Here is a 10,082-nt window from a genome sequence, read left to right as displayed (position 1 = left end):
GGGAGTCCAAGTTTTGTTTTACATTGCTCCAGTAGCTTTGCAGTGGCCTGTCCTGCTTTCTCAACAAGGTCTGCTGAGCCCTGTAGCCGATATGTCGTCAGATGTCCACAGGCTATAGCATCTGACGTGGTCCTTGTTGACCCAGGCAACAACTGATCTGGTGTGGATTTCTGTTTATTCCCTCTCATCAGAATTGATGGTTAGTGGACACAGTTGGTCTGGCTTCTCAGCTGAGACCTGTCTGGCTTGGGAGACCCATTAGGTAGCAAAAAACCAACCGCCAGCATAGTTCTCAACCTAACAGAAACAGGTAAGTCCTCCTCTCCACCTCAACAAGTCCATAGGGAGAATGGTGAAGAAGAAGAAGATGATAATGGGTGGATGGATATTTACTCCACTCTGTCCGTTCAGGTACTCCTTGTCAAGAAATACAAAGTAATATATATATAAAATGCAGATGTGACACAATATGGCCAAACCTGTCCTCAGCTTAAAGTTAAACAGCTTTGTTAGTGCCTAACAAAATTATAATTGAAACTATATTGTCTAAAGAAAAAAATTGAAGAGATTAAAAAGATTAAGAACCCTTTCCTTTAAAACATGTTAGAAAATTGGAAAAGGTTTAGAGGTATATGGAGCTCACCGATCTCTCCTTTATCCCAGGTGGTGGATTTAAAGAATTTTCCAGAAAATCTTTAAAAAAACTCTTAAGAATATATTAAAAAAAATAAAAGGATAAATAGGATAAAAAACTGGATGGAGAAGATGAGAGATAAAGGAAAGATAAAAGAGATTTTGAGAGGAGATTGTGTTTTTTGGGGTTTAATATGATTCAAACAGAAAGGTGGACCAGGGAATGGAAAAGTAAGGAAGGGAAAAGTAGAAAAATGACAAAATTTGATTAGTGAAAAAAGATTGAAATTGGAGGAAAAGACAAAGAAAGGAAACTAAGTCAAATATATAAATTATTAATTCAGGTCAAACAGGATACACAAGGATAAAAAACACAGTGGCAATATGATGTGGATAAAGAAGTAATAGGAGAAGAATGGGATAAAATGTCGGACCAAAGAATTATGAAGAACATGTCTGTAAGGATAAAAGAAAATTGTTATAAGGTAAAATGGAGGTGGTACTTAATGCTGGTAAAACTGAATATAATAATAAAAAAGGTATCATCACTATGCGTGAGGTGTAAAGAAGAGATGGGGACGTATATACATATGTGGTGGTTGTGTGAAGCAAGAAAGCAAGAAAGGGCGCAAATTTTTAAAGGAATAAGGGAAATACGTAACTGGATTAAATATTCAAATATCCCCATCAACGGCTTTATTGAACTTGGTTAAGAAGGATCAATCGTTGAAAGAAAATAAGGACTTAATAGTAATAATGATTACAGCAGCAACGTTGTATTGGCTCTTGCCTTTCCATTGGACTACTGTACTTCAGCAACGGGGAGACGGGGGATTTGCTGCTTGGGTAACAGCCTATCCTCCATATTATTTTACCCAGGCTTTGTGCTCTGGAGAGGAGACTCCAGCTTCTCATACAGCGTCGAAGCAAAACCAGGGAGCTGGACAGGGGACAGACTGTATTTGTCTTCAGTGTGGAAGGGATGGTCACTCTCAAATTGGCCTCCTCAGCCACACTAGACGCTGTTCCACCTCCTCCATACAAAGCACGTTACCATAGTCTCGAGACTGAAGGATGCCTACTATAAGGTTTATGTTGTATAGGTCAGATGTTTGTTTAATAAATTTATTTAAAAAAGGGCGGGGGAAAGAAATGGGTTTGTGCAGTTCATACTTTTCCTGTTACCCAAGGTGATGTCAATGGTGTAGCAGCTGTATACTCCTAGACACACCCTTGATTGAGCTATAAGGTTAATGTTTAAGGGAAAATACACTCAGAGGGATCCAGTCACGCTTTATAATGTGAGAGATACCCATCCCTATAATTTCCTCCTCTAGAGCAATTCTTATTGTCTTAGAGAACTAAACCTGACTTGCCTACACTTCAGACAGAGCGTTCCAATGGATCTCCTTGCCTTCTCCCTCTTCTCTGCTCTCTTCGCTGTAGCGGGAACGGCAGGACCAACAGGTATGCTGGTAGTTCTGGGTGGCATTGAACTGTTTCTGGGACATTTCTGCCCCAGCTAAGCCAGGCAGTTCCCTAATATTTTTGGGTGGCACATACCAAGGCTAGCTCTGCTTGGGAATGACAGCAGTGGAAATGAAGGAGGACTGGTAGTAGCAAGTGACTGGTTAGCTAACCGCCTAACCCCCTTCAGTTTAATATTCTTGTATTTTCCACATTGACTGAAGCTCAAGAATGCTGAGTGCTTAGAATGCCGAAGGATGTACTCTGAACAGACCTGTTACTTGAAGGTTATGGTATGGTGTGATATCCCACCATGTCATTAATTTCAGCTTCATCACCCTGCATGAGCTTGATGCCTCTTCTTGTTAGAATGGTAGACTCAAGTGACTCAAGATTGGTCTTTCACTGAAATAAACCCCTGGCATTAGAACAATCAAGATGATCATGAAACTGGAAAAACAGATATGTTATATGTACCCAACTGGCAATCAATGGCGTTTACCTAGAACAGTTAGTCCTGACCACTGTCCTTGTTAGCTGGGGCTGAAGGAAGTTGGAATCCAACAATATCTGGAGGGTGAGAATTTCCCTTTCTCTGCTTTAAGCCTGTTGCGGCACATGCCAGTCCAGTTCCACATCCTTCAGTCTCAAGAGACTATGGTAACGTGCTCTGTATTGGGAAGTGTCCTCTCCAGAGCATGAAGCCTGGGTAAAGTAATATGGAGAATAGGCTGTTACCCAAGCAGCAGATCCCCCCTCTCCATGTTGCTGAAATGGTCCAATGGAAAGGCATGAGCCAATACAACTGGTTCCAGCAATGCCACAGGAGTTGGCAGAATGACACGAACTGCCTCCGGACTCCCACACCCCAGTGTATTTCTGTGGTTGAGTAAGGATTTGAACCTAGGCAGGCCTCCTGAGTCTTAGTCTGTCAAATCGATCTACTACAACACACCAGATCACCGTAAGTTGCATCTGGCTTGACAGTCCTTAAAAATAGCAATTCTAATTGGAACTTAAGGTTGGATTTAGGTCTTCAAATTAAGGGTGTTTTTTTTTTTTTTGGAAATGTTTATTTAAGCACACTTGACATTGTGTGTGTTCTTCATTGTGGACCCATGTTTCCTGAAGATGCATTTCACAGATGTAGTGAGCGATTCTAAATCTGGAAACTCAACCATTCCATTTCATTGTGCAAAAAGCATAGTGGCAGGATGAAGAGGAAATTGCAGGACCAGGCATGTCAAATAAGATTATGATGATCATCACTTCCTCACATTCTCTCTAGTATGTTCTTGCAGTGGTCGAGGCTGTGGAGGCAGTGGAACAGTTGATTGTACCGCAGAGGAGGACAGTTGCATCGGTGTGAAAGATGTAAATGAGCTGACAGCAGGTAAGTGTGTGCACATCTATGCACCAATTAGTAAATTAGGTGTTTCCAGTTCATGACACATTCACATGTTGCAATCCATAATTGTGTTGATTCCACTTTGCGGCTGCCGTTGTTGAATATGATAATGTTGTTGTTGATGATGACCTCTTAGGTAAAGGTTCCCCTTGACATTTCAGCTCCCATGTGTTTTAAATCAATTTACAGTCATGCAACGCTGGTGTTGCAGTGCACATTCACTTTGAAAATTATTACTCTGATATAAAGTCTCTCTCTCTCTTGCTCCTTCTAAGTAGCATATCACTACAGCGATGCAGTGCTAAAGTTTTTTTTTAAAAAAATTAAAAATTATTTTGGATGGGTGGCAGTGTCCCTGCCATCTGAAACCTGCAATTCACTATGAAGGCAGTATCTAATGCAACAGAGGTGTGTTTCACTTTGCCCAAAGCAATTAATAAGAATTGATTTCAGAAGTGTGTTAAATTAAAAAGCCCTTTCTGGCCTATTCATAAAAACTAGAGCTTGCACTGAAAAAGAAGTGGGTTTCTCTGTGCATCATATGGCCGGGATTTTATAAATATATGGCGCTTTATGCTTCTTTAAGGAAATGTGGAATATACCTATACAAACAGTTAGGACTACGCAGTGCTTTCAGCCAACCCCCACCCATCCTTCCATTTTATGAAGCAAAATATTTCAGCTGGTAGGGGGGAGCAAAAAAGGTGAGTGGGATTCTTTCAATTTGCCTGGAGGTTGCATTTATCCTGTAGAGCAGTGGTTCTTAACCTTTGTCACTCAGATGTTTTTGAACTGCAACTCCCAGAAACCCCAGTCAGGACAGCTGGTGGTGAAGGCTTCTGGGAGTTGCAGTCTAAAACTCCTGAGTAACCCAAGGTTAAGAACCAGTGCTGTAGAGCAGTGGTCCCCAACTGTGGGCCTCCAGATGTTCTTGGACTACAACTCCCAGAAACCTTCAACAACACCACTTCTGCTGGCCAGGATTTCTGGGAGCTGAAGTCCAAGAACATCTGGAGGCCCACGGTTGGGGAGCACTGCTGTAGAGCAGTGGTTCCCAAACTTTGGTAGCTCAGGTGGTTTTTAGACTGCAATTTCCAGATATCTTCACCACCAGTTGTGACACACGGGCTTCTGGGAGTTGCAGTCCAAGGAGACCTGGGTTACCCAAGCTTGGGAACCACTGGCATAGATGACAACTGGCTGAAGCCCTGTTGTGCAAAAGTTGTAACTTCTAATTTAAAGTTGCCGTGAGTTAAAGCAATCTCCACAAGCATGATTGTTTGCACACTGAGTCACTCAACCCAGGGTGCAATGAATCATACCTGTGGAGATTTCATAATTTATGGGAATTCACCCTGAAAACGGATACCTTTTGCACAACTATGAGACAGGATTTCAGCCCCGGAACTAAGCAGATGGACGGAAGCTGGGGCTTTGCATAAGACAAGTGATTGAATTTAGTCCCTGGTGATGTTTCTGACTCAGAGAACCAATTCTTCTGCACTTATTTCTCATTAACAACCTGAAATGGGAAGCAAGAAGCTGTTTCTAGCCTGGGATAGATTTGCTTTGAACAGGAGCTCTGATTTGCAGACCCTAAGTTCACATCCTTGAATGCTGGGCAAAAAAAGGTAAGATTTACACTTGGCCGAATCTAAATTGCTCTGATCCAAAACTTGCATCCTTAGTCCTCTCAAAAGTTGGAATCCTTCCCATTAGCCAGAATGAACCTATCATTCACACCTGCCTTATATTGCAGAGGTTTGTTTCTTGAGTAGTCCTGTTTTGCACACAGTTGCCAAAATCCTGTTGTTTAGTGTAGTAAATTGTACTAAAGCAGACTCATCAAACCACAAGGGATTTAGTGAGACAACTCCATCATAAATTTCATGGATTCAAATGGGCCTATGCTTTGTCACTAAGTATGCTAAATTAAGTTACAGTAAGAGTTGGCCCATATGGAGCGTGTAGGGGAGTTGACTCACCAAATCCTTATTGATTCAATAGGCCTACTCTAGCAATGTTTACTATGTTGGGCAACAGGATTTTGGCCACTGTCACATAGGTATGAAACCAAGTGAAGACCTCTTGGTCTCAACATTAGTGTGTTTCTCACACTCCCATGGGCATAATATTTCACGTTATGTTCTAAGGCTGGTTATTTTTCTTTTCAACACAGAAATGTGTCCAGATTTTGGCACACCTCTTTCCTAAGACATGCCTTTGAATGGGGTTCACACATTCTCCCATTGAGCAAGACATGTTAACTGGGTTGAAATTAATTCCTTTTTCAATCCTAGGTTGAAACAGGATTGGTTAATTGCTATACTTTCCTCACTAGATCAGAGTACATTAATAGGCTTTTACAAGTCCTGCGCAGTGGCGGCAGACCACGTGAACAGCAGCTTCATATTTGACTTTGGAGATGAAGGAAGCCTGTCTATTGCTTCTCGGCTTTGCAACGATACAGACTGCCAGCCTTCATTTGACTGTACGTAACTGCTTTTGAATCTCATTCCAGTATATATACTGCTTCTTTACTAGTGCAGTGGTGTTGTATTTGTATTTTATATATTATAAAATTATAATATTATATTTGTATTTTAAACAATTGTGACGGCTTTTAGCTAATACAATAAACTTAAACTTGGAACTTGTAAAACTCAACATGTATGTCTGTTTCCCAGGAAAGATGCTGATGTTTGGCTAAATTAGATTGTGTTGCTTTGTGTGTCTTTTTATCTTTTTGTCTTTTATCTTTTCCTCCCAAATATTGTGTTGCTGGTAAATCTTTGTGTAGCTGGAAATGGTTAGAGATTAACTGAGATGGAAAAAAAAGGAATGGAAAAATAAAGAAGCTGTGCCACTATAAAAAGAGAGAGTGCTATATGTTATCGTGAGCTTTTGTGGACAAGTCCACTTCCTCATCTGTCAGAGAAAGTCCTTTTCTTTTGTTTTTGCCTAATATGCTAGCACAGACTAACATGGGCCCCTGTTCTAAAACAATTCAGATGAGTCACATGGCAGATGACTATAGAGATTTGTTAGCATACAGCAATAGGCAGCTGAAAGGTAGACCTTTTGTCTAAATGCACAGCATGATTTTAACCAATTTGTGAGTCCTTTGGATGCCCTTCTGGAATTTCATTGGGATGGAGCCACAATGGTATCAGAGTATGAGAATAATTGTAGAGAAGAGCAGAGAAAATCTGCTCATCCTATTAACTAAACCAGGGATGGAGAATGTGTGCGCTTTACCAGATGTTACCAAGGCCACTGGATGTAGCCGTGTGAAAATGAAATTACAGTGGTGCCTCGCTAGACAGTTACCCCGCATGACAGTTTTTTCTCTAGACATTGACTTTTTGTGATCGCTATAGCGATTCGCAAAACAGTGATTCCTATGGGGGAATTTCACTGGACAATGTTTGGTCCCTGCTTCGCAAACCGATTTTTGCTAGACGACAATTTTGACAACTCCCTCCGCACTCGCAAAACAGGTGTTTTCGGGACCTAAGCTTCGCAAGACAGTGATTTAAACAGCTGATCGGCGGTTCGCAAAGCGGCTTTCCTATGGCCGATCTTCACTAGACAATGACGGTTCTTCCCCATTGGAACGCATTAAACAGGTTTCAATGCATTCCAATGGGGAAATGCTTTTCACTAGACAATTATTTTGCTAAACAGTGATTTCAGTGGAACAGATTATCATCGTCTAGCGAGGCACTATTGTAGGTCCCTGCACTTTTAATAATAATCATCATGTGCTCTCAAGTCAATTCTGGCTTATGGTGACCCTTTTCAGGGTTTTCCAGGTAGAGAATACTCACAAGTGGTCTGCCTTTCCCTTCTTCTGGAGGTGCCCTAGGAGTGTGCAGCTTTCCCAAGGCTACGCAAGCTGGCTCTACTTCATATGAACCACAGTGGGGAATCAAACTACCAACCTCTACTACTGAGCTATCCAGCCAGCTGTAACTTTAATAACAATCATGCACCGTCAAGTCAATTGTGACTTATGGAGACCTTTTTTATGGTTTTCCTGGTAGAGAATACTCACAAGTAGTTTATTGTTCCCTTCTTCTGGGGATGCTCTGGGACCGTGCAGCTTGCCCAAGGCTACACAGGCTTGTTCTTTTCACAGGAGGCACAGTGGGGAATTGAACTCCCTACGTTTGGATCCGCAGCCGGATACTGAATTGTGGAGAAAATCATATTCCATCACATCTAGCTTGCATGACAAATTAAGAACGAATATCCGAGAAACTCCAGAGGGTGATAAGATGCCAGTTAGGAAAATGGGAGTAAGGCAAAGGTGCTTAGCTCTAGAAAATTACTGTGCTGTCAACTTGGGACTGATTCTCTGGATCTTAGAGCTCACTCTTTGTTTTGCATGGATCTTGCAGATGGATACATGGAAGCTTTCCTGAATGGAAAAACATGCCCCAAATGCTACAAGCCAGGCTATACCAGCTGCAAAGACAATGGGACCGTATCCTGCCGAGGAAATTTCGTAACATGTGCTGTAATTAGCGGGGAAATGTCTGAAGGTCATTATTATTCTTTTCCTTTTTAAGGTTCTTTCGTCTCTTTGCTCACCTTTCTTTTTGTGTGTGGCTGCTGTGAAAGAGGTTTAGAGCTGAGTGACCTTCAGAAAAAAACAGACAAGATGATTAATAAGTTGGAGCATCTCTCCTACGAAGGACAAGATGTGAAGGACTAGGCATAAACAAATAAAATCAGAGAGGGCTTTTCCATTTCTTTGCAAGAGAAATATGGGAGATTATTTCTTCCACAGCTCCAGCTTTCTGGAGATTTCAGACAGTTTTCCTATCGAACAGTCCCCACCCCCCCAGACACTTGCGTGAACCACTGAAGGCACCGTTATTTCTTCATTTGAAGCTTGTCGCCTTCTGAGAATGTGATCTTAGAAAGCTATGTATAAATGTTTTAATTTAGTTTAATTTAATGGACTTCTGTTCCACCTTTTTCCTCAGACTCAAGAGAGCTCACACTAGAAAAGGATACAGATATATAACATAATTCTTGTAAGCATTTTAGATCAAGTACATTTATTTATTGTCATTGTAAGTATACACATGGTATACCCATACAACGAAATTCACACAGACACCCAGAGACCAGACCCACATGCACACACATAAAGAAAATCCCCAAACACTCCCCACCTACTAAAATCCCCCACTAAGAATACAAACATCTACACTGCAGGCCAAGTAACACCATCCAACTATTCACTACTGGTGGTCTTTAAGCTCATTATTAAGTGCAATTATAGCTCTGGGATAAAAACTATTCAGAAAATGTGTGGTCCGAATCTTAATTGTTCTATATCTTCTGCCAGACGGCAACAGTTCAAAAAAGTTGTAAGCAGGATTGGGAAGAGTCTCTCAGGATGCTGTGTGACTTCCTCAGACAATGGGATGTGAAGATGTCATCCAGGGCTGGTAGTTGGATGATGTTCTGGGCAATTTTAATGGTTCTCTGTAGAGCTTTTTTGTCCGCTACAGAGCTACTCCCAAACCATGCCAGAATGCCATAGGTTAGGACACTCTCAATGGCGCTACAATAGTAGGACAGAAGTAAATGCTGAGAAAAATTTCACTTCCCGAGCATTCTCAAGAAATACAGCCTCTTCTGTGCCTTAAATGAGCACTTAAATCTTTTCTTGTGCCTTAGGTCCCACTAAAATACCATTCGCTGCAAAAGGATGCGCTCGTACTGACTATGATGGTGACATCTCTGAGAAAGCACCAGTGACAATTGCATCGGAAGTATACACCTACAAATTTGTCAAAGTCACCTTTCGACCCGCCAACAGCGCTTTGGCAGCCATGCGACGCATCGCGTTTACTCTGGACTACAAAGACCTTGGTCCTCAACTTGCTTTTTTCTTTCCATGCTTCTTGGGCGTCTTTGTGGTGAAAATATTTTCCTGATGAAGGAAGAGCCAGCTAGCATCTTGGACAGCTAAGGCATAATGGCGATCCAGTTGCAAACTGATATTTTTAATGCTTATTCAAAAAAAAGAGTGAGTTACAGATTTAAATATAAATAAAGGTCACCTGGCTAAACTTATCTGAGTGTGATCCACAGCTGTCTTTCTCTTCTCCATAGGGATGGTGAAGTCATTCTATTTTATCCATAATGTATGCGTTTTGCATGACGTTTTCCTGAATATTTTTATTTTACACACAACACTTTATTAAAAGTAGTGGTGGTGGTGGTGGTATTAGTAGTAGTAGTAATAAATGAAATATATGAAGTGGTCCCTGTAGCCACCTTGGCTTTGGGAATAATAGCAAGAAATTTCACACAGTACTAGTTATAGAGCTCAGAAATAACACCAAATAACACCATAACAGCTACAAAAATGGCAATAAAAATAGGAGACCCATTAGGTAGCCAAAAAAAAACCCCACAAAAAACCAACCGCCAGAATAGTTCTCAACCTAACAGAAGCACGTAAGGCCCCCTCTCCACCTCCACAAGTCCATAGAGAGGAGGATGAAGAAGATGAAGATGATAATGGGTGGATGGACATATACTCCACTCT

General features: G+C 41.3%; 1 protein-coding gene across 1 annotated transcript; it reads left to right on the top strand.

The window, feature by feature from the left end:
* Window positions 1–1,930: 1,930 nt before the first annotated feature.
* LOC110089619 (uncharacterized) lies at window positions 1,931–9,604 on the top strand. The gene is made up of 5 exons (XM_072980083.2): window positions 1,931–2,100; window positions 3,389–3,493; window positions 5,850–5,999; window positions 7,912–8,055; window positions 9,206–9,604. The coding sequence occupies exons 1-5, from the start codon at window positions 2,034–2,036 to the stop codon at window positions 9,463–9,465; spliced, it is 726 nt and encodes a 241-aa protein (XP_072836184.2). The 5' UTR covers window positions 1,931–2,033; the 3' UTR covers window positions 9,466–9,604.
* Window positions 9,605–10,082: the final 478 nt, after the last annotated feature.

The sequence above is a fragment of the Pogona vitticeps genome, chromosome 9 (assembly GCF_051106095.1).
Source record: "Pogona vitticeps strain Pit_001003342236 chromosome 9, PviZW2.1, whole genome shotgun sequence".
Taxonomy (NCBI): Eukaryota; Metazoa; Chordata; class Lepidosauria; order Squamata; family Agamidae; genus Pogona; species Pogona vitticeps.
Note: the sequence above shows the minus strand (reverse complement) of the source record. Positions and strands in the feature narration are given on the sequence as shown.